This window comes from Pantherophis guttatus, chromosome 3, assembly GCF_059756535.1.
Source record: "Pantherophis guttatus breed Tessera chromosome 3, ASM5975653v1, whole genome shotgun sequence".
In the NCBI taxonomy this organism is placed as follows: domain Eukaryota; kingdom Metazoa; phylum Chordata; class Lepidosauria; order Squamata; family Colubridae; genus Pantherophis; species Pantherophis guttatus.
This window is the reverse complement of record NC_142065.1, coordinates 91,463,390-91,486,053: the sequence shown is the minus strand read 5'-3', so window position 1 is coordinate 91,486,053 and position 22,664 is coordinate 91,463,390. Positions and strand designations below refer to the sequence as shown.

The 22,664-nt window shown below is 37.1% G+C and overlaps 1 protein-coding gene across 4 annotated transcripts in view; it reads left to right on the top strand.

Annotated features, from left to right (window-relative positions):
- Positions 1-22,664, top strand: part of CAMSAP2 (calmodulin regulated spectrin associated protein family member 2) — a 106,875-nt gene that overhangs the window by 43,359 nt on the left and 40,852 nt on the right. For 2 of the 4 annotated variants that reach the window (XM_034437423.3, XM_034437421.3), the window contains exons 3-7: positions 10,193-10,354; positions 11,847-11,930; positions 14,972-15,004; positions 17,691-17,832; positions 20,240-20,379. In XM_034437423.3, the coding sequence (XP_034293314.1) occupies positions 10,193-10,354; positions 11,847-11,930; positions 14,972-15,004; positions 17,691-17,832; positions 20,240-20,379 (561 nt within the window). The remainder of the gene's footprint in view (positions 1-10,192; positions 10,355-11,846; positions 11,931-14,971; positions 15,005-17,690; positions 17,833-20,239; positions 20,380-22,664) is intronic. The other 2 variants (XM_087890033.1, XM_034437422.3) reach the window with 1 other exon arrangement.

Here is a 22,664-nt window from a genome sequence, read left to right as displayed (position 1 = left end):
ACTTAACAACTGAGTTACTAACTTAACAACTGCAGTGATTCACTTAACAACTGTGGCAAGAAATGGGGCAAAACTCACTTAACAAATGTCTCACTTAGCAACAGAAATGTTGGGCTCAATTGTGGTTGTAAGTTGAGGACTATCTGTATAGCATAAAATGTTACAAAATGTAACAGAAAAATACACAGATATAAAATACCACAATAAATAAATGGCTATCTTGTTATGTTTTTATGAATTGTTGAGAAATTTGGCTCTAGCTACTTAACGGAAACATTTTTCTCATCCAGTAAGTTTCATTTTTGCCAATTTAAAAGAGATCTCCAAGAGCAATCTATGGGCTCCCATTTCTTGTTGTCTTCCATAAACATAAACAGATATGAACTTAATTTTCTCTTCTGAACCAACGGTGCTTTTTCAAGAGGCAACTGGGCTTTCTTGTTTTTCTTTGAAGATGTTTCACTTTTCATCCAAGAGGCTTCTTCAGCTCTGACTGGATGGTGGGGAATGGAAGGATTTATATGACCAGCTGTCTGCAAGGAATATAAATCCTTCCATTCTCTACCATCTAGTCAGAGCTGAAGAAGCTTCTTGGATGAGAAACGAAATGTCCAAGGAAAAACAAGGTCCAGTTGCCTCTTGAAAAAGCACCTTTGGGACAACCATGACCTGGATGACTGAGAATCTCCATAGATGTTCTCTTGTGAAGTTGAATTTCAAGCAACTACTGGTTGAATTAGGTATACATATAACAATTTCATGTTAATCCTGTACATGATATTTTAATTGTAGTGGCATCTGTATTACGGTCACTGACTAGAGTGTATTTTCCTTCGCAACATTTTGATTGAATAAAGTAATATTTGGTCTATAGAAGAGTTAAACAATTTCTCTGGTCTCTTTCCCTGAAGATAAACTCAGAAATTTTCTTTAAATTAATATTGGGAGCAAGTGTAAGCATGCATACAGTATATTCCTCTGTTAGGAACTGTAGGATCACCCAGTTCCTGCCCTCCTTTAAACCAGTTTGTTCAACAGCTAGAGATTTATCCTGCTCTAGACAGTTAAGAAGCTTGTTAGGATAGAAAACATGCATATAATTTACTGAATATGGTCAAGAGTCTGCACAATAATTGGAAGAGTTTTGGAGAGTAGCCTCTGGCCTGTGAGTGTATCCATATGCACATATTCAAACATCTATTTAAGTGGTCCATATGAACACTTAGTGGGGGAAAAATCAATATGTAATGTATTTGTGTGCACGTATGTATTGAAAAATTTAAAAGCTTATTATCTTTCTTTTTTGGAGAGTGGATTATCTGAAGTTCAAAGTCAGTTTCCTTTGAGATAAATACAAGCAATTCATTTTGATGACGATTGGTGAATTTCTTTTCAAGACTGCTTGGATTTTAATCTTCCTTTATTCCCGCAGTGTGCTTGTCTTATGAATTGAGGTTAATACTTTGTTTCAAATAGTTCACATCTCTAAGGGCCAACTGATAAATAGAACAGAAACCCTTCCAGCTGCTGGAAGTACATTAGAACATGTTACATTTATTGTTGAAAATTGTTATATTCCTCCTCAGATGAGGAATGGAATAAGCAAAAAAAAAGTTGTAGGACTTCCGAAATAGGGAGCAAGTTTACAGTATTAAGAACCAGTCACTTACTGTAGCTTTTCCAAATCAGCTGCAATACTAATTTTCGGATTCCAGAGAAGTCTTTTTTATATTAAGTTGCTAACCTAATAAAGGGAAGTTTCAGCATGCCAAAGGAATAATACTGTCCTATTCTTGTGTGCTGTTCTTGAATTTTTGCCCAGTTACTCAGTTTTCCTTTTTGTCCAGCAGGCAGTCCTTAACTGGCCTGCCATAACCCTATATTCACTAGATGGGAATGTGAGGTCTAGATATCCCAAATCTATTTCAGTCCAGATAATCATCTTGGGCAAGGCCTGTATTATAATAAGGATTAAAGGAACTATACATTTTGACATGGCAAGTTTTTCACCTGTAAACTGTTAATGCATTTTTTTTAATGTAAGACTCCACTGAGACATCCTATCCCAGTTGACTATTCAAATCTGAGACAATTTCAGGGCTGTTGTTTATTTATTGATATTTCATAATATTCCACTTAAAATATAAATAAAACTAAGTATACGTTGCTTTTCTATTTCACCTAAACCTATTATGAAGAAAATATATGCCAGGGGTGTTAAACTCAAGACCCGTGAGCTGGATCTGGCCCGCAACGTGCTTAGATCTGGCCTGTGAGGCTGGTCTGGAAATAGCAAAGGACCAGCCCACGGTGCCTCTGCCAGCAAAAATGGAGCGCAGGCAAGGTACATGCGCCCCACACAACAGCTTTTGGCCTCTGGAGTGGCCCAGGAGGCCTTCCAGGCCCAAAATGGGGCCTCTGGAGTGGTCCAGGAGGACTTCCAGGCACAAAACGGCACCTCCGGAGTACTGCAGGAGGTCGTCCTTGACTCAGAAGGTTATAAAAGGGAGAAAAAGTAAAATATTTTACCTTTCAGACTTGCAGGATTCTGCTACTAGCGTATGTCAGTAATGTACAGTTCTAGTCTTCCTATGGAGTCAGTTTCTTGATCTGGTCTCTCATAAAGTGATCGAATAGATCAAGCAAGTATTAAAAAAACAAAATCACAGAAATGTACACTTCCCTATTTTTATAAGTTTATAAAACCATGTCTGGGGAGGTATGGTTCCATGTCACTCTCATCATGGCCACACCACCACAGCCACGCCCATCACCCACCCACCCCCAGCCGGCCCTCCAAAGTCAAACCCAATCTGATGCGGCCCTCAATGAAATTGAGTTTGACACCCCTGATATACACTCTGTCTTGTGGCTGCAGCTATTAAAATATCTTGGGGACAGAGAAATATTTCTAAAATATTTTAGGGACAGAGAAAATACCTTGTAATAAGAAAATATTTCAAAATTAACTTTAAAGGAAAGAAATATACTAGAAGGCTTTTCAAATGAATGTAACAAAAACAAGGAAGGGTAAATGTACAATGTTTTATCCTACAAATGCTATTACTTGGATATACAAATTTACAAAAACACCCAGTACTTTTAAAATTACTTTTTGAAAAGATGCTAATAGAATGAATAACCTATGGCACTCTATTAATAATATAAAATTAAGAAAAATAATATAATTTAAAATAAGATTTTAAATTCTAAATAGTAGGCCCCAATTGAAACATATGCACATTTCCCCAATCAAGGAATTCTAAGACATATGTGAAATCATGACTTGTTGTAATACATTTTTTATTTTAAAGTTCAATTTCTCCAAAACATCAGAGTAATGGCAGAAGCATGGCAGTATGTGATATAGTATATATGTACATTCACACTGTAATGAAGCAGATGTTGGTGATTTTTTTTTTCTTGATGAGAAAAAACAATTCTGTGGTTCACATTTCTGGAGATCTGCTCTTGTAATTAAAACGTTATGCTAGTTGTTCATTTGACAGGGTTGAAATGTTACTCTAATGAATTTGTGTTGAGGGGCGGAATAATAGTATAAATATTTTGAGTGCCTTATTTAAATGTCTGCTTGTGTGAGAGAGGAAGAGAAAAAGAACAGAGTGCTGAATGAACTGTTGGATACATACTGCATTGTGTTTGTATATATAGGTAGTTCTTGACCTATGACTGCTGATTTTAAAACAGTCCAGAATCATGATGGCCATGGAATTGGTCCATAAAGCACTTCCAGCCATGCTTGGCAATTTGCTAGCAACTGTTTGGCAACAATCAGTTGCCAAATGCCCTGCAATCATGCAGTCTCCATTTACTATCTTCTCTGTTGGCTTCCCAGAAAGTCAGTGGCGAAGCCGGTAAGAAAATCTGCAAGTTGTTGCTGCCTGCTGCAAAGCTGAGATTTCCTCCTGGCAGGCAATCCCTTGAGAGCTAAAGAGCTGCCTGCCAGGAAGAACTCTTAGTTCCACATGGAGTTGAGATTTCCCACTCCCCGTTGTGGCAGGCAGCTCTTTGAGGTTTCCTGCTTGATGGGAATTCTTGCTGAAGAAACAGAGTTCAGATCCTGAACATCTGAGCTCTATTCCTGCAGCCCTTCAGAGGAGTTCCCTTTTGCGAATAGAGGGAGTTGAACTCAAAAGGTAGCACTTCTGTTCTGTCCACTTAACAACCTGAGAAGATTACACAGTGATCCCAACTGGGAGTGCTGGCATTGCAATCATTGAGTGAAGTAGTCATGTGGGCATCTTCCTTAATAATCATTTCACTCAGTCCTGCCCCAGTTGTGGTCATCAATCAAAGACTAGAAAAGCAACAAAGATGATAAAGGGTCTGGAGGCTAAACTATATGATTGAACGGTTGAGGAAACTAGGTATGTCTAGCCCATAGGTGTCAAACTCGATCGCGTCATGTGACGTATCACTTTTTGCCTTTGTGGAGCCAGGGTGGGCATGGCCTGTGTGTGACACATCCAGCTCACGAGCCACTAGTTTGACAGGCCTGTCTAGCCTATTGAAAATAAGGATTAGAGGTGACTTGATATCTTCTAGTACTTGAGGGGCTGTCACAGAGATTGACTTATTCTTCAAAACACCCAAGGGCAGAACAAGAAGTAATGGGTGGAAGCTGGTTAAAAAGAGAATCAACCTAGAAGTAAGGATAAATTTTCTAACAGTGAGAACAATTAATCAGTGGTATAACTTGCCTACCAAAGTTCTGGATGCTTCATCATTGGAGGTTTTCAACAATAGACTAGACAACTGACTGGGATGGTGTAAGGCTCCTGTCTTGATTAGAGGATTGGACCAGAAGACCTCAGAGGTCCTTTTTAGTCCTCTGATTCCATATTCTATGTATAGCCTGAATGCTAAGTTAGTGTTAATTAATAAAGTCTTAAACTTATAATTGCAGTTATACACCTGTGTAGTGATATACCTATGTAGTGTTTAATGGTGGAACTCATAGGTTTCATCCTATGGCATGAAATTTATATTAATTCTGTGGAAGAAGTCCACTGAAAACTGTTCCTTGATTTCAGAACAACTGTGACTGGACTTTTAATCTTTTCAAAGGGTATTTTATAAATAGGAACCTAAATCAAGCAAGACCAAATGAACACAAGAAATAGACATTAATATTAATATGTAGGTAATGATAAATCCCTTGATCAAACAGATTACTTTCATATGGATCCTCATTTCATGTATTATATGCAATTGTACACGTGTAACTTCACTTTATCATTCCTTACCGATCAATTTTTAGGGAGAAGTAGTAAGAAACAAGCTTGAACTCTATATAAAAAGCTGTCTACTTTAGTTACTATTTTTTAATCCCTTCAATTGATGAATATAACCAAATATGTTGTCCTCAGTCATATAAACACTGTTGAAAACTTAAAATATTTCTAAATACCTAAATAACCAATAAGGCCATATTTATTGATTGTACTCTAATCATTGTAGCTGGCATTTAAAATATTGATTTTAAGTAAATTTAATGTTAAGCTTTGTCAGTGAAACTTGTCTTGTAGTCTCAGGTGGGGTTAGGGTTTATTTAATGAAATGCACTTAGAATTGCTTTGTCTGAAATCTGAAATCCTATGCCAGTTTTTACACCTCCTTCTCTCACTAAATTCAGTGGGAATTATTTCTAGTAGACAAACATAGCATTGTACTTTAAGGGAATGAATCGGGGAGTCCAAAATGTTTTAATATTTTGTCATTTGATGAATTGAACTAAAAAAAAAAATAAAGGTCATAAAATTATAGACTTTAAGATAAGAATTGGCCACAAATATTTTGATACAAGTAGTCCTCAACTTATGACTTTTGACATAAAAATTTCTGTTACTAAATGAGACAGTTGTTAAGTGAGTTTTGTTCCATTTTATGACCTTTCCAGCCACAGTTGTTAAGTGAATCTGGCTTTCCCATTAACTTTGCTTGTCAGAAGTTTTCAAAATATGATCACATGACCCTAGGACATCGCAACCATCATAAATATGAATCAGTTGCTAAGCATCTGAATTTTGATCACATGACCATGGGGATGCTGCAACGGTTGTGTGAAAAGCGGTCATAAGTCACTTTTTTTCAGTGCCATTGTAACTTTGAACAGTCACTAAAAGAACTGTTGTAAGTCAAGGACTACCTGTATTTACTATCTGCGGTCCGTAATAATTGTGAAGTGTTTTTGGTCCAAAAATAAGAGAAAGGGCTACACTAGTTAGGCTAGAAAAATCCAGATGACCCCTAGAATGCAGCTTTGTATTCAGATTTTTACAACCCAGATATAGTAGTCTTAATGACAAATGGTCATCAGAAAGCCCTAAGCTATTTATGGAGTTAAAGATTAAAGTCATTTTCTTAAATGGATTTAAGAATTAAGCTGGAAAGCAATTTAGATCTGGGTCATAAACTATAATTTTGCAGACATGACCTTTGCAATTACCCAAAAATCCAAAGACAGTGTAAGCTACAATCAGATAACTTTCTGGATACTTCAAATCCATATCTTTTAAATTATGGAGTGGAGGATGAACTTTTACACAATTTTTTGTCTGTATGCTTCTAGATCGGAATGCCATTGTAGATAATCTCATTTCAGATAAAAAGCACAAAACAATGGTGGCTTTTAAATAGTGACATTTTATTCTTATCCTTTCAGCAAAAAATCCACTCTCCTTTTAATAAAAGTGTCCCTTAATTATGTTAACTAAAGTTAGTATTAGTCATTGATTAAATTGTTCAGGAAATTTCATGCTGTAGCAAAAAATAAAGAATCACTATATTTTCCTCTGACATTACAAAAACCATGGATACTATGAGTAATGTTGTATTTAAACTGGCTTAGTTTCCATGGAGATAGCTTCCAAGGTGAAAGGAAGACCGTCACTTTTGAATAATTACCTCAGACATTCCTTTGGCATATGTTAGACATGGGCATCTAAGAGATGTTTCTTTTCCCCTAATCTTTTTGGGATTCTACAGATAGCAGTGAAGGATGCAAATGTTTCTGGTTTTGAATTGCAGAATAGAACGCATCCGTGGCAGCTATGCATAAAAACACATGAAGGGCATTTTCTGACTTGGATATGACTAATGTGGTATTGGACACTTGAGCATGCTAATTCCATATCTTTATCCATGTCATGCTGCAAATACCATTTTGATACACGCACATACACACAGAATGAGTAAGTGAAAAAAGAAAAGAGAGGAAAGAAATATTACAATAGAATTCAACTCAGTATCAATTTTGCACATTTTCAAAGAATGCCAGAAAAAAAAAACCCTTACTTTTATAGCAAATAGTGAGCAAACATTTGGATGACCATAAAAGAGTAAAGCTGTGTACTAACCTTAAGTTGTCTCTCATAATAACAAACCAGCATTCGCAATATAATTTCACTAGCCATGGCATCTCACAATATCTCACTATTGGTTTCTAGCAGTCTAATAGTAGAGCAGAAAAAGACTAACTAGATGCTGCTTTATTTTCCTTTTCTTTCTGGAGAAAAGAAAAATAGAAATTTCTAAATTTCATCTGATATTGCCATATCCCCAAATAGGATTTGTGGTGTATGAAAGCAGATTTCCACCACATGGAAACACTGGCATTAATTCATCCCTTGGTAACATTTTGATCTGAAGAGATGTTCATGGTAGAAATGTATGAGCAAATATTGGAATTTTAGCACAAGAATTAGAAGGGCAATAGAAGTAGTACCTTCTCATTTTTTTTTAAGTTGGAAAAAGGTTTGCCTTGTTTGGACATTGTTTTCAGAATGGCTTGTCTCCATTTTTTTTTTCATTTGATGCATTTGAGCAAGATTTAAGGCTGTTGTTACAAATGAAAGGAAATAGACAAATCACTTGGATCGCAGAGACTTCTGCTCTGTAAACTCAGTACTCCCGTAGAATGAGGAAGGTGGTTTTTACCAATATTTATTTATCTCTTCCCTCTTCAACCACTAGAATCTTCAGCATTATTCTAAAATACGAATGCTCTGTGCAAGGATTAACGGAGATGGTGATAGGAAAAATGAGTGCACTGACTTTCAGGTTTTTTTCTGTGTGTAATTCAGTATGCTGGTCATCATCTTGAAAGCCCGTCATGGCATTGGACCAGGTTAGTTGTGGACCCCCTTCTCCCTGAGAGTATCTGTCCATTCCGCCATATTGGATAGAATGGGTATGTTCCAAGGTCCTTCTCTGAAATACTGCCATCTAGTGGAGCATGGCAAACACTCTTTTTTCTGTGGCACACTCTGCCCTTTTGGAGCACTCTTCCCTGAGATCTAGCAAGCCCCACTTTCTCAGTTTTTGGGAAGTGCTGGAGTAGGATGTAGTTGGAACCTGAAGATGCTGTTGTTGGTTGAATAAAAAAAAGAAGAAGAAGAAGGGTTGTGGTGTCAGGTTTTTGTTTTCACTGTGTTTGGTTTTGCTGCTGGTATGAGCTACCATGTTTTCCCAAAAATAAGACAGGGTCTTTTTTTCTTTTGAATCCTGAAATAAGGGCTTGGCCTTATTATTGGGGGAGGGGGTCTTATTATTTTGGGGGTGCAGGAGGCTGCGAGAGTGGGACTGGATGTCCCGTCGCTGCCGTCGCCTCCTTTCCCTGTTCTTCACACCAGCTGACCGCCGCCGTCACTGCCTTGTGGAGCAGGACTCTGCAAGGCTTGTTGTGCTGTTGCACGCATGAACTGCAGCACCGCCATGAGCTTCATCATACCGGCACATCCTCTGTTTGCAGCTGCACCAATATGTCAAATCTCGTGGCAGTGCTGCCATTCGTGCATGCAATGGCACAAGCCTTGCAGAGTCCTGCTCCACGAGGTGGTGGCAGCAGTGCAATGAGTCTCACAAAGACTCATTTCTTGCAGGTGGGGCAGGGGAGAAGCGAGACACATGGAGCGAGACGTGGCTCTCCTTGCTATTTCTTCTCCCTACCCCTCGCCGGGCATGGCTGGGCTCCTGTCTCTTGCTTAGCCACCCACCCCCTTTAGGGATGTAATTTCGGGGTGGCAAGTGGAGCGGGGGAGAAGCAAGACGCGTGGAATGAGACATGGCTCTCCTTGCCGTCTCTTCTCTCCCCCTCACCAGGCCATGTCTTGCTCCATGCATCTTGCTCCTCCCCCGCCCCACCTGCCATCCCTCTCGATAAAAGAGACAGCAGGGAAAGGAAGCAGCCAGGCTGCTGTTGCCATTGGGGTGGGGTGGGCCAGGTTGGGCCATGAGACGCATGTCTTACCTTTCCAGCTTCGTCATGTTCCTCGCTATTGTGTCCAGGGAAACATGTTGTAAACGAAAACTTTTCACGAATTCGAGAAGTTTGATTGAACTGTCGAGAAGGTTTTTTTTACAACATGTTTCCCTGGACACAACAATGAGGAACGCGACAGAGCTGGAAAAGTAAGATGCGTGTCCTGCTTCTCTCCCACCCCACTTACCACCCCAAAATTGCATCCCTAAAGGGGGCAGGTGGCTAAGCAAGGGGTAGGAGTGGGGTGCGAGGCGCGTCACCGGCCTGCCGCTCTTTTTGCAGAGGCCTTCGGTGTTACTGGTAGGTACGGTAAGGGCATGTGGAGTGCATGGGCATGTTTCCCCCCTTTCCCCCCCTCTCGCCTCCTCACATCGTGTTGTTTGCATGGCAAGCAACCAGAGGAAATGGTGGGACCGGCTTCGCATGCGTGTAAATAGTTGGTGGGGGGCTTATTTTGGGAAGGGCGACTTATTTTATCGCATGTGCTGAAAAGCCCGGTTGGGCTTATTATCCGGAGAAGTCTTAGTTTCGGGGAAACACGGTACTGAGAGTTGGGTCATTTAAGATTAATATGTATCTTTCAGATAAATAATTCTAAGATTATAAAATGGATAACTGGATACATGAGGACTTAAGTTTTAAAATTTCTATTATATATTCAAGCATATGAGAGGGCTAAGTAATACAGTACCTTTGTTTCTGGAAGAAAACATCTGTACAACATTAAATCATGGGAAATTTTCAGAAGTTGCTTATTCTGTTACATTGTTTAATTCCCATTTGATTCAATATTTTGTAAAACTTATTTATTTTGTACTCCAGTTGTCTGATTCCTTTTGGAAATAAATACTTCTGGCTTCTTCTATGTTGGTATTCCATCTGCTAGTGAAAACATTATTATCTTTGCAGAGTGCTCATTTGGCTATGATTGACACCTTAATGATGGCATATACTGTAGAAATGATCAGTGTGGAAAAAGTTATTGCATGTGTACAGCAGTATTCTTCCTTCTTCCAAGCTACAGACCTACCCTATGACATAGAAGATGCTGTCATGTTCTGGATAAATAAGGTAAGCTTTTCATTTAACCATTACGGTGTTTTTAAAGGAAGGAAATAAATGATGCACTTACTTGACTGTTAATTTGACTCCTTTTTATCAGTCTCCTTTCAGTTTCTAACTGAACAAAAATAATGTCAACTAATTTTTGCCTCTAGCTCAGTTTGCCAGATTTCTAAATACTGTACTCTTGGACAGTAAGCTTTGATCATATTTCTTTGCAATGTTTGAATGCTAACCTATAGCTTTAAACCAAAATTCAAAGCTGTATAAAGGGGGAAAGAAAGAGCTTGCACAAATATTACTGCTCATTTTCCTGATTTTGAAAATTATTCATTTCAGTCATTGTGATACTAACAAAATAAAGTTGTTAATAATCTATTGGCTATATCCCCAAAATACTTAGCTAGGATTTGTGTAGCCCAATTTTGTAGTTCCTGAATTTTCCCCAGGAACAAATCATGACCATTATTTCTTAAAACAAGCCTTAATGTGATGCTATGGTTTGAACACAGAATTAACAGGTATGTATGGCAGTCATAATGCACAATTGTTCTCAAGCTGCTGAGGTATTGTGGCAACTCAATAATGGTACCAATAAAAGAGAACAACCAAGCTTAGAGAGCACCAAGGACCCCTTGATTCAATAAAGCTGTCACTGTTGGAAATGGGAAGGCACTGGTGATATCACCTAGCAATCTCATCCTGCAGCTCTGAATGGTGCTATGCCAGCTGTGCTAAATGATAAGGTAAAACCTAGTGTATTGTACAAATAAATGAAAACAGCCTACCTAGCCTGCTTTCATTCTCTTTTCCATCTATTGTCAACTTGTTAGCAGATCCTAAATAAATTCAACTGTTGTGCAGATTCTGGTTTTATTATAGTCAAATTGACACTTGCTAAAGTACGTTACTCATTTATTTCCTACCAAATCCTTAAGATGACATAAACAGCAAGTATGGAAATAAATTATTAAATAGGCATCTATTGATTTCATGAATCAGTGCGTTAGTAATCCAAGTTTCATACATGGGAAAACAGTGCATACATATTGCATGTTCTGCTATGGTGCAAAGACAATAATAAAAAGGCAACATCTTCAGCTTTGTGCCCCCCAGATGTGTTGGAGTTCATCTCCCTTAATAATACAGCTGATGGAAATGCCAGCTAAGAATGAAAGGAGTAGAAGTCTTAACAATGACCAGATAGGGAAAAGTCTGTCTTAGAGTGTCTATGCAATTTCAGTGTCACTTCTAAGTATTGCTAAGCTCAGGCACTTTAAAGCTTTAAAGATTAAATCCATTTGGCCTCTTAAAATTCATTTGTATACTGGAAAAAAACAAGAAAAGGAAGATTTGTATTGTAAACAATTTTTAAAGCCTTGGCTGCCCCGCACTGTTTCAAAATTGCCCATAGTAGAATAACTAGACTAAGTAGACTATTATTTATATCTCAGCAAGAAAGCAAAATTTATTTAAAGTCTAATTTTCTTTGCCCTTTTAGGCAAATGAACATTTAAAGGATATAATGGAACAGGAGCAAAAGCTGAAAGAGCAACATGGGGCAGAAACTCCAGGAGGTCAAAAGGTATGTGTGCAAAATGCACTAGTTAAGAAACATTCAGAATAATTGCAACTAATGAGGGATTTCTCTTTTTAAAATATGTTCTAAGAGGCCATTAGTCAGTTTGATGTAGTAGTTAAGGTGCTGATTTAGAAACCAGGAGACTATGAGTTCTAGTCCCATTTCTAGTCTAAAATTGCATTTTAGACATGAAAGCTGGCGAGGTGACCTTGGGGCCAGACATTCTGCCTCTCAGCCCAACCCATCTTAAAGAATTGTTGTTGTGGAGATAGTAGGAGAAAGGAGTAGTATGTATGTTTGTAGCCTTGAATTATTTAGATAATTAATAAAGGGAGGATAAAAAAATAAATAAATGAATAAAAAATTCATTCATCATTTAGATCAAAGGTGTCAAACTTGCGTCCTGTGGGCCAGATACGTCACACACTGGCCATGCCCATGCCCGGTTTAGCGAAGGGGAGGGAAAGTTGCGATACATCATGTGACGACGCCATGATGATGCGGGTTTGACACCCCTGATTTAGATTTTTCTTACAGTACCTTGTTTTAGAGGAAATTCAGAGACAATTTTTTGTTTTGGTGTATTAAACACTAAGAAATACAATATTAAATTGAATAATTTAAATCAATGTATTACAAGGTTTTATGCCTCTATCGCTGTGTACTTTTTCAGCCAAAACTGTTTCCTTGCCACTTGCACAAATGGAGCTGTGCACACACTCATCAGCCCACTGCACATGCTCGCCCACCACTTCAGTGGCCCAGTTCTGAACAGGCCACAACCGGGGGTTGGGGACCCCATGCATGCAGCATTATATAAAGTGAATTTAATTTTTAAAATCAAGTGCTTATAAATGAACACCTTAATAAGAGCAGAAATTTTTCTCCAAATGTATATTGTCATTTAAAGAAGGACTTACTACTCTCATCTGTGTGTTTTATTTTGAAAATTATATTCATGACTGAACAAAGGACTGACACTCTGCACATATGGGATGTCACTAAAATAACAATCAGTAGAATAAGCCAACCAAGACATACTATTATCAAGAAATAATATAAGAAACTGCAAGGGAGATAAGAGAAATTGTTGGCATTTATAAGGACCGTGGATAGTTCCACATTATGATCATACCTGAATGATCATGTCTTGTCTTGTTAAGCCATCACACACACACGTGTCTTTAACTGATCTGTGTAGCCTGTTTGATTTATCTGATCAGTGAAACTATTGTTATCAGATTTAGCTAGAATATTAAATTACAGTTCAAAATCCTAAAAATCCTAACTTATCCTATATCTAGTAGGCATGATTCCTGGTGAGATGAAATGAGAAGGTATTGTTAATCAGAAGCTTCATGGTTTAACTACAACTCATGTGAAGGGAAGGATTCATAAACTGACGGAAAGAAGATTAGTAATCTTCTGTTTATTAAAGTGAAATCAATTGTTTAAAATGTCAGTGTCTTTCCCACAATGACATTTTCAAATGTGAAATTTTTTGTTGATGTCCAGTAGTTGCTTAGCCTCATTCTCCCCCCTCCCCCACATTTCATTTCATTTTTCTTGGTGTTTGACTAAACAAGCTCTACTTCTTTTACTTCCTTCCTGCATGCTAAATTGAGCCATTCCTAGCTATGCAGCTGTCACAATTAGGTTCTGCATCAGTTTTGCTAAAGTGGTTGACATATCTCGATAATTGCCCTGTCACTTTTAATGACTTTGGTCTCCTGTTTTGGCCCTTTTCTGCCCCAACCCCCAGAGTTTGTTTTCATTATGAAGAATGGAACGAAATTATTTGCTTCATTGAAGACTATAATTAATGACTCACAAGCAGTCAGATTTAGGAACATTAATGAATTAAATTACTCCAGTTTATAGGTCCCTGCCCTCCTCCACTTCACTTCTCTACTGTTATGCTTAGAGGATCACACTCTAGATTTAATCACCACAAGAAATTGAGTTTTTCTGCCCGCCCTCCCCGTTCTTCAGTCTAAAAAGAACTGTAGAGCTGTTATTTCTGCAGCATTTTAAAGACAGATGTTTTACCAAAAATGCACATTAGTTTCAAGTAAGCATAACCTCTACATTGCCAATATTGGTGATTTTAATGAGATGTAGATACATGTTAAGTCTTAAAATTGGATGGATGGATGGATGGATGGATGGATGGACGGACGGAGAGACAGATAGATTTTATGGCCCATTTTTACAGTTCAGAATAATAATTGTATGGAGTTGCATCAGGGATTGGGAGCTTGTGAAGTGTTTTAATAGCATTTTATTCATTTTATTATTTATTTATTGGGCTCATATGGTGCCAAATCCATTTGGACTCATGGAAAATTATCCCCCCCTCAATTAAAACCATTAAAATGTTTGTGGTAAAACGTAACAGTTCAAACCAATAACATCTCATGGTAAACAATGTAAACACTAGTGAACACTAATAGATCCACAGCAAATGGTAAAATGGCAAAGCCTCCAGACTAGCCTCTAACATCATAAATTAAATTAATCATTGTTAAATAAAGAGAGACTCATAGTAGAACCGCAATCCCATAAGACATAGTCCACAGCTACAATTTGGCACCTAACACCAAACCACTTTCATGGTTTTAAAGATGTACTTTCATTGCTCATGGAAAAATGTAAAATAAAAAGTTTCCAAAGTTACAATTCCAACTTGGAAGCCCCAATGTAACTCATTTGAAGATTAAATTGTGTATTTGATTAGAATAATGGATTAAAAATTACTACTACTTTTTTGAGATAAAAGGTACTGTTTACGTGTATTTATCAATTTATTTTTTCTGCTGCTGTGTGCTGAACTGACAAATAGTAACTTACTGTTTTCACATGGGTACTTTTAACAATGCTATTTGTAATAAATGAATGTGTATTTCAAGACAATTAAGTATAATTAATTTTTCATGAATCTGAAAATGGCTTAAGGAAAATGTAATGGTGGAATTGCTAAATTACAGTCAACATGTTCATGTTCTTCTTTGCCTGTTGCTTTTTCCCTGCTGCTTACCTGGAAGTCTCCTTCCAAATGGTTTTGGAAACTGGTTCCTGTAAGTTTGTCATGTCGCTTTACTTTGATTCAGTAGTTTAATGTTGTATCAGTTGCTTTGCCAATGTCATGATAGTCCAATCATGCATTTCATTTCGGCCTCTTTTCTCCACTCAATGCCTTTTAAGTAAGTCACACACCCTGCTCCAAAGGAGACAGCAGCTATAATTTAAGATATTCTGGAATAGTGTTAGTTCCATCACCCATCTATCCTCATTATAGTTCAAGCTGAGAGAGAGAGGGAGGGAGGGAAGGAGGGAGAGAGGGGGGGGATATATGATTACAATTGCTCATTTATTATATTTACTTTAAACACATAATTAAGCACATTTTCTACAACAACAACTTTCACTTCCAAACAAACTTGACAGTAGATCTAAGCTCATTTTATTTCTTTAATTCTAACATTGTGGTTTATACTATCAATTTTGAAAATTCAGAAATCTACACATTTGACACATTTATTTTACTAGGGAGGGGAAATTTTTTGGAGGGAAGATAAATTGTTCTAACATGTCAGAAACATAAAAGTAGTTGTTATAAAAGATGAAATGCGGTGTTACTGTGGTATGTGTTTATTATGGGATACCCATATATACACTGAGACATATACAGAGAAGAATCCATAGTATATACATTACACATACATATGCATCTTGAGTGTTTTGGAAAAAAAATTGGAACACATAATATGAAACAAGTGGGAATGAAATATCTCTTTAAATGAGTTGTGTATTTTTGCAGAGTGGTGACAGGGTGACTCTGGTAGCCAGGAGTGTTGAAGGTGGACAGAGAGAAGCAATAGTATCTCCAAAACTTTATTTTCTGGAGAAGAGAGAAGGGAAGGAACCTAAGCTATGTGTAAGTACATAGCTAGTAGGAAGGAGAGGACCCTGCCCAGATAGAGCCACCTGCTCATAGCCAGGAAGTGATCCCAGAACCCAACTTGTCCCTGTGGCAGCTAATGCTAAAATTCCTGTGTTTGGCTGCTTTTATTACCATCAGTTTCATTATTTATAGGAAGGTCACACATGTTTGTTATTTCAGGCAATCATAGCATCACAAACTTTGAGAATCTCTGTAAAAGTGAATATCATTATGTCCGCAACAAATCCTTTCCTTAGAAAAAGAGGAGAAAGAGGGAATATTAAACATCATGTGTAATGCTCAATTATGAATATACAAGATGGATGGATCTCCGATGCTTATATGAATTATTTTTCCCCTTCTGTAATCTAAAATGTCTTAGGCATGTTTACTTTTCATTCATTACTTCTTACTCCAGTGTAAACAGAAGTAAACAAAAATGAAGTCTCTGAAGTAAAGAAAAACAAAGTTACAGGGTGATGGGCAGTTTAAAAAATAGAACTGACATCTTGGAAGAAGGAACATAGACTTCTGTAGGAGAATTTAAAAGCATAATATGAAAAGGCTCAGAGCTTGGTACTACAAGAAAAATAAACTTATATAAATTATATATTAAATGATAGTTAATTAACACTTAATGTGAAACAAAAACACAGCTGGTGGATTTGGGGCAATGTTTGATATGTTAACTTTCGGAATCCAAGGAGAGCTGGGATTCAAATTCAAATTTGCCCAAATGCATAAATTGTCATACTTCCAAAGAATAGTGGATAGTTGTCAAAAAACCAGACTCAACTGGGAATATATAACTAAGAGCTGAAAGCCAGGAAAACCCCTGGCTTACATTTCATAGTTATGACTCTTTCAAGTGCCTTAACAAATGCAGTTACTATTGTTTCAGAAAAGAAACAAATTCTGGCATGTTATGTTGAGAGTGACTGATTGACTGGTAGCCTAGTTAATACATAATGTTAAACCATAGGCAGTGACTTAGAAAACACAGTGTCTACATTCCCAGATGATGCTAAAACAAAACTAAATCACATTATGATTTAATGTACTGCGAAATGTAAATCCTATTTCTGAGGTTACCATAACTGTGGCTCCTTCATACCAACCAAATCTGTAAACTATTGCTTGGAACTAGTTTGTTTAGTTCAGATTGAAATTAAACAACTGCAAAATACATGAAAGGGAAACTAAAGCTACCCCATGCTTTTCAGCTCACTGGACAGAAAATACAAATATTGGAATATCATAAATTTAAGATATTTTCTTCCAAACTTCACAAACCAAAACTTTACCTTACCAAGGATTTCAATTTGTAATGGGGCCACTCAGGGCTAATCACTAATTCATCTTACTACAAATGACCTTAAAGCTGTTTGTGTTCTAAAATGATGTAGCTGAAGTTGAGTTCTCAGATAAGGAAATAGGATTCATGCATTAATACTCATCCATAATGTGCTTTGTTTATGGCTTTATTCAAAATATAAAGCAAGCACTGTGGTTTGTAATCCATGGTGTGTGAGCCCAATCGTAATCTGCCCCATTTTATATGCCATTGCTCATTTCTGTTGCTCTGATCTCTTAATTCCTTAAGTATGAATATTAATGGCCTAGAAAGATTGTGTGGGTGTTGGAGAAACTTGATTAAAGACTGCACGCCTCCGAATGGAACTGTTTAAATCTACATAAATTAAGAAAATGAGGTGTGGTTTGAAAAATTTGGATTTGTTTCTTTGTTTGTAGATATTTAGTTAAAGAGTTTCCGCCATATCACTCTTTGTACCAATTTTTCTGGATGGTTTTCTTGATAGGCTCGATACCGGAAGGAACAGACTCTGCTTAAGCAGCTGCCCTGTGTTCCCTTGGTGGAAAATCTGCTGAAAGATGGCAGAGATGGATGTGCTTTAGCTGCAATGATCCATTTTTACTGCCCAGAGATTGTTAGATTAGAGGGTAAGTCTGCTTGATTACAATAAGCCTGTTAATCAGGCATTAGACTAGCCTGATTATTATTTTAATAATATTTTAACTGAATCTTTACTTATTTTTCCAATTTGTTCATTGATTTTAAGCCAGAGTTCATTGGCCCAGGCATAACAGAATTATAGTTTAATGCAAACCAGAATATTTGTGCTATCCTTGTTTGGCTTTAGTACAGAAGTTCCCAGCTTTATGAACTCTGTGGTTTTATGAAATTGGGAATAGGTGTCCTCACCAAACCAGTGTGGTTCAACTGAAAGTTTAACTATTTATTTAAATAAAATACACATTTAACTATTTTTTTTGTGAGATTTTTATTTTGGCAACATATTTAATAAACTAACATTTGAAATTACCAGATATATTAAAAAATTGACTTTTATTTGAGTTTGTCAATAAATAATTGCTTAATAGAATGGCAACAAACTTTTCATGAGTCTCTGGCTTATAGCCCCCTGTCCCATTCCTTCGGCATGATTATTGCTGTTTTGAATTAATCCCAGCTTTACATTTTTCTTCAACTATGAAAGAAACAAATGAACTGCAAGCATGATTACTAAAGGTTTTTTTAAAAATAGACAATATTAATAGCAGCTTAAAATCTGTATGTAAAAAGAACTCTGGAAGTACAATTATAGAAATAAAGCTGATTGCCTTTCACTATCTCGTGGAGAAGATAAATGGGAAAAAGGCAAAAGGTTGCTTAGGAGTAAATAATTACTGCTAAGTGGGTTTTTGCTGGTCAAAAGTCAGCAATTTAACGAAATTAACATGTGAATGATTGCACAGCCCAAGTACACCACTCACTTTTCCTGCTTTCACAGAGACATGTAAACAAATCAAAAAGGTAACTGTCTAATAGGAGTCAAGGATTATGATTAACTATCCAGACAAATTGACTTCAAACCAGATTTTGCTATTAGTTTAGAATCCCTTTTTAGATGTACTCACTTAACCCTAATGGTTGGTCACACTATACAAAAGTATCCCTTTTCAGGTTTTAACTATTTATTTACTAAGAAGTGAAAGTGAATGGAAAACACATGGCGTTTTGGTATCTTGATTTGTGAAGTATGTTTTTAGTATTAGGTGCCATCATTCCAAAGTATTGGTATTTATTAATGTGTACTGAGTCAGTTTGGTATAGTTAAGGCACAGGCTATAAACTGGGAGACTTTGAGTTTTAATTCCATCTTAAGCACATATTTATTTATTTATTATTTATTTTGTCAGATTTATATGCCGCCCTTCTCCTGTAGGACTCGGGGTGGCTCACAACAATAGAAAAACCCGACAATAAGTAAAAATTAAATAGTATTAAAACCAAATTAAAAATTCCCCAAATATCCAAATTAAAATCCGCGACAGATCAGGGAAGTTGGTGGAAGAGCCATGTCTTTAGGTCAGCGCGGAAGGTGCGGAAGTCAGGGGTCATCCGGAGCTCGGTGGGCAACCCATTCCAGAGGGTCGGTGCGGCCACAGAGGACGCCCTCATCCTGGGGACCGCCAGCCGATTTATAATGCAGTATGTGCATTATAAATCTAAGTTTAGAAAAAATGGAGAAGATGTCTAGCTGAGGGGACCCGGAAGAGGGCAGCCCTATTTGAGCGCACTGGGTGGTGGGAGGCCAGTAGGAGGTGATCCTGCAATACCCAGCTCGGTGACCTTGAACCAGTCTCTTTCTCTCAACCCTAAGAAGAAGCAGGCAATGGCAAACCACTTTGAAAACTTTGTCAAGAAGTTTTAAAATTCTTGTCCAGGCAGTCACCAGGAGTCAAAAGCTGACTTGAAGGCAGCAAAAAACCCAAAAGTATGCCCTAATTCAACAAAATACAGGTCCATTGTTTTATTTTCTGTGTCTAGTAGTTTCATTGTTTACAAAATCACTAATTTTTTTTTTATTTGATTTATATGCCGCCCTTCTCCGGAGACTCAGGGCGGCTTACAATGCGTTAAGCAATAGCCTTCATTCTTTTGTATATTTTATACAAAGTCAGCTTATTGCCCCCACAAACTGGGTCCTCATTTCACCTACCTTAGAAAGGATGGAAGGCTGAGTCAACCTTGAGCCTTGGAGAGATTCGAACCAGCAGAAATTGCAGGCAGCTGTGTTAATAACAGGGTGCACTAAACCACTGTACTATCAAGGCTCTTTAAAGAAGGTTACCAAACTGTGAATTGGCACTGCTGTGAATAAAACCCTATATGAGGAGCCCTTGGTGCTCTCTGAGCTTGGTTGTTTTCTTGAAGATGTTTCATTACTCAAACTAGGTAACATCCTACATAGCATATTGGAAATGAATTATGGTTTTCAACTTGTTTCTGAATATTGGGTATTGTAGAGCCACTATCATTTTTCTCTCTCTCCATCATATATAGATATCTGTTTGAAGGAAACCATGTCGCTGGCTGACAGTTTGTACAATCTGCAATTGATCCAGGAATTTTGTCAGGAATACTTAAACCAATGTTGCCATTTTGCACTGGAAGATATGTTGTATGCTGCTTCTTCAGTAAAGGTAATACAAAACAAGATGGCTGTAGTAGTTGGTTTATTCTCTCCAAAGCTGTGTAAATACACTCAGGTCCTGCCACTGCTTTCCTTTGCTATTCCATAATTAAATCATATAACCTATATTTTAATTCATTTTCCAATAGTGATTTATTAATTGCATAAATTTTCACTCCTATACCAACTCTGCTTTCTCCTGCATTGAATCAATTATCTTTCAATATTTGTGAATATGGAATACGTTTTCTTAGTATTTTAACTGAAGCAAATTAATTTTGTTTATCAAAACTTCTGATTTGCTATCGTAATTTAAACATGTAATCTGGAATTATGCTAAGTCTTCAAAACTTTCAATTTGCCCAATTTCTTTTCAAAGGGGGAGGAGGAAAAATTACTCAGACCCCATGACTGGAACTACCAGGGCGGTCTATTTGCATCTAACCTCTTTTTCTAATATTTTTTCTTTTTTATGAATCCAAAAAAGGAGTTTTCTGTTTAATTGAAGGCAACACTATAATTGTATCAAGGTGACTGGAAATAACAAATACTTCTGGAATGGATTTGTCTATTTGCAGTCATGCATTGTAATAACCTTTAGATTTCCATTCCAAAAAGATGCTTAATCGCTTTAACTAAGGTTAAGTTAAGATTAAGTTAAATAAGATTAAATCTGATGTACCTTTCCTGGGAACTGTGTCTCAGTGAACTATTATACAGAGAGTTTGGGCTTATTTTCTGAATAAAGAAAATAATGTCTATCTGTTTAATCTGTGCTTGAAGGTGGAGTGTCTCTGGCATTTACTGTTGTATAAATTATTTTGTGAGGCTTTCAAATTAAAAAGTAAAGAGCTTTTCTGGCCTGGTTGAAATTTCACCACTGTTAATATTTCCTTAGGCTTGCACATTTAAACTAATGGGTGTTATCATATTAGCTTACCATAGTGAAGGTGTATGAGACATTTAAATTGCCAAATTAAAAATAAAGCAATATGCTCTGAAAAGTGCTTTAATTCAAGTGAAATGAGGCAAACATGTAAATAAAATATACAAATATAGCTAAATCCTAACTAATATATCTTGATAAATGAACTTGGTTTTCTCTAAATCTAATTAACGTTAGGATATAAATATGACTGAATCTTGCTTAATATAACCTGATAAATTTTGTCTTTCTGCTCTGATTCTGAATTATAAAATTGCATAGCCCTTTCGTTTAAGAGAAAACTCAATTGTAATGTCTTTCAACATTTTCAGAAACTTATTCCTCATATGTAAAATAAGCAGTAAACTAGTGTAGTCTAGTAGGTAAGGGACTGGCAAGGTTCAAGATGGAGATAGTCATGTTTACCTTCAGCCACAGAAACTTTCTGACTGACTAAACCAACCTCCCAAAGATTTATTTTTGTAGAGATGAAATACAGAAAAATCTTATCTGTAAATTGTCTTGAGCTTATAGAGAAAGAGCCAGGGTGACCAGATTTCCCTCCCAGAATTTTGAGAAAGAAACACTCAACTAGCATTGTGCCATGGAATCTTAGACTCCTGGCATCTCAGTTTAACTGATCCCAGGGAGATCACTTATTATAATATTCTAAAATAGCTATTTTGTAATAATTCTGGCTTGTTAGTGAAGGCCAGTAGAATGCCTAGCTAACTGAAAACCTTTTACTTTGGAATCACGGGTCGCTTATTTTAATGCTCAAAAGAAACTGAATTCAGTTGAATAGAATATGATATGCATGCATTTCAGTAGACATATAAGGTCATAACCTGCTTTTAAAATGTGAATAAACCTCCCTTGCATCCTGCTGCATCAGTACCTTTTTAAGCGCCTCTGCAGCTGCAATCTGCTGTAGCTATTCTCTGTTTGTTGTTTTAAATTGCTTTTCCAATGAAGACTGTGCTACTTGTTATATGATTTGGAACGTATCTGTGTGCGTCCTGCAGAGCACATGAGTGTCCTTTTGCAGTTTGATGTAGTGGATAATGTCTGTCCCAGGGGTGGGTTCTATTTACCTTTACTACCAGTTCGCAATGGGGCCGCGCACGCAGAAGCATTTTGATAACGTCGGTGGGTGGAGCCTCCCGCCGGTTTTACTACTGGTTCTCTAGAACCGGTGCAAACCGGGAGCAACCCACCACTGGTCTGCCCTTTGATATGAGTTATAATGTGCTCCTACGTGATTTTAGCTTTTTTCCTTATGGCAACGGAAAACCAATTGCTTATTTAAATATATCTTTGAACCCCTTGATACTGTACTATGGTCTTCAAGCAAGTGTGGGCAGAATAAA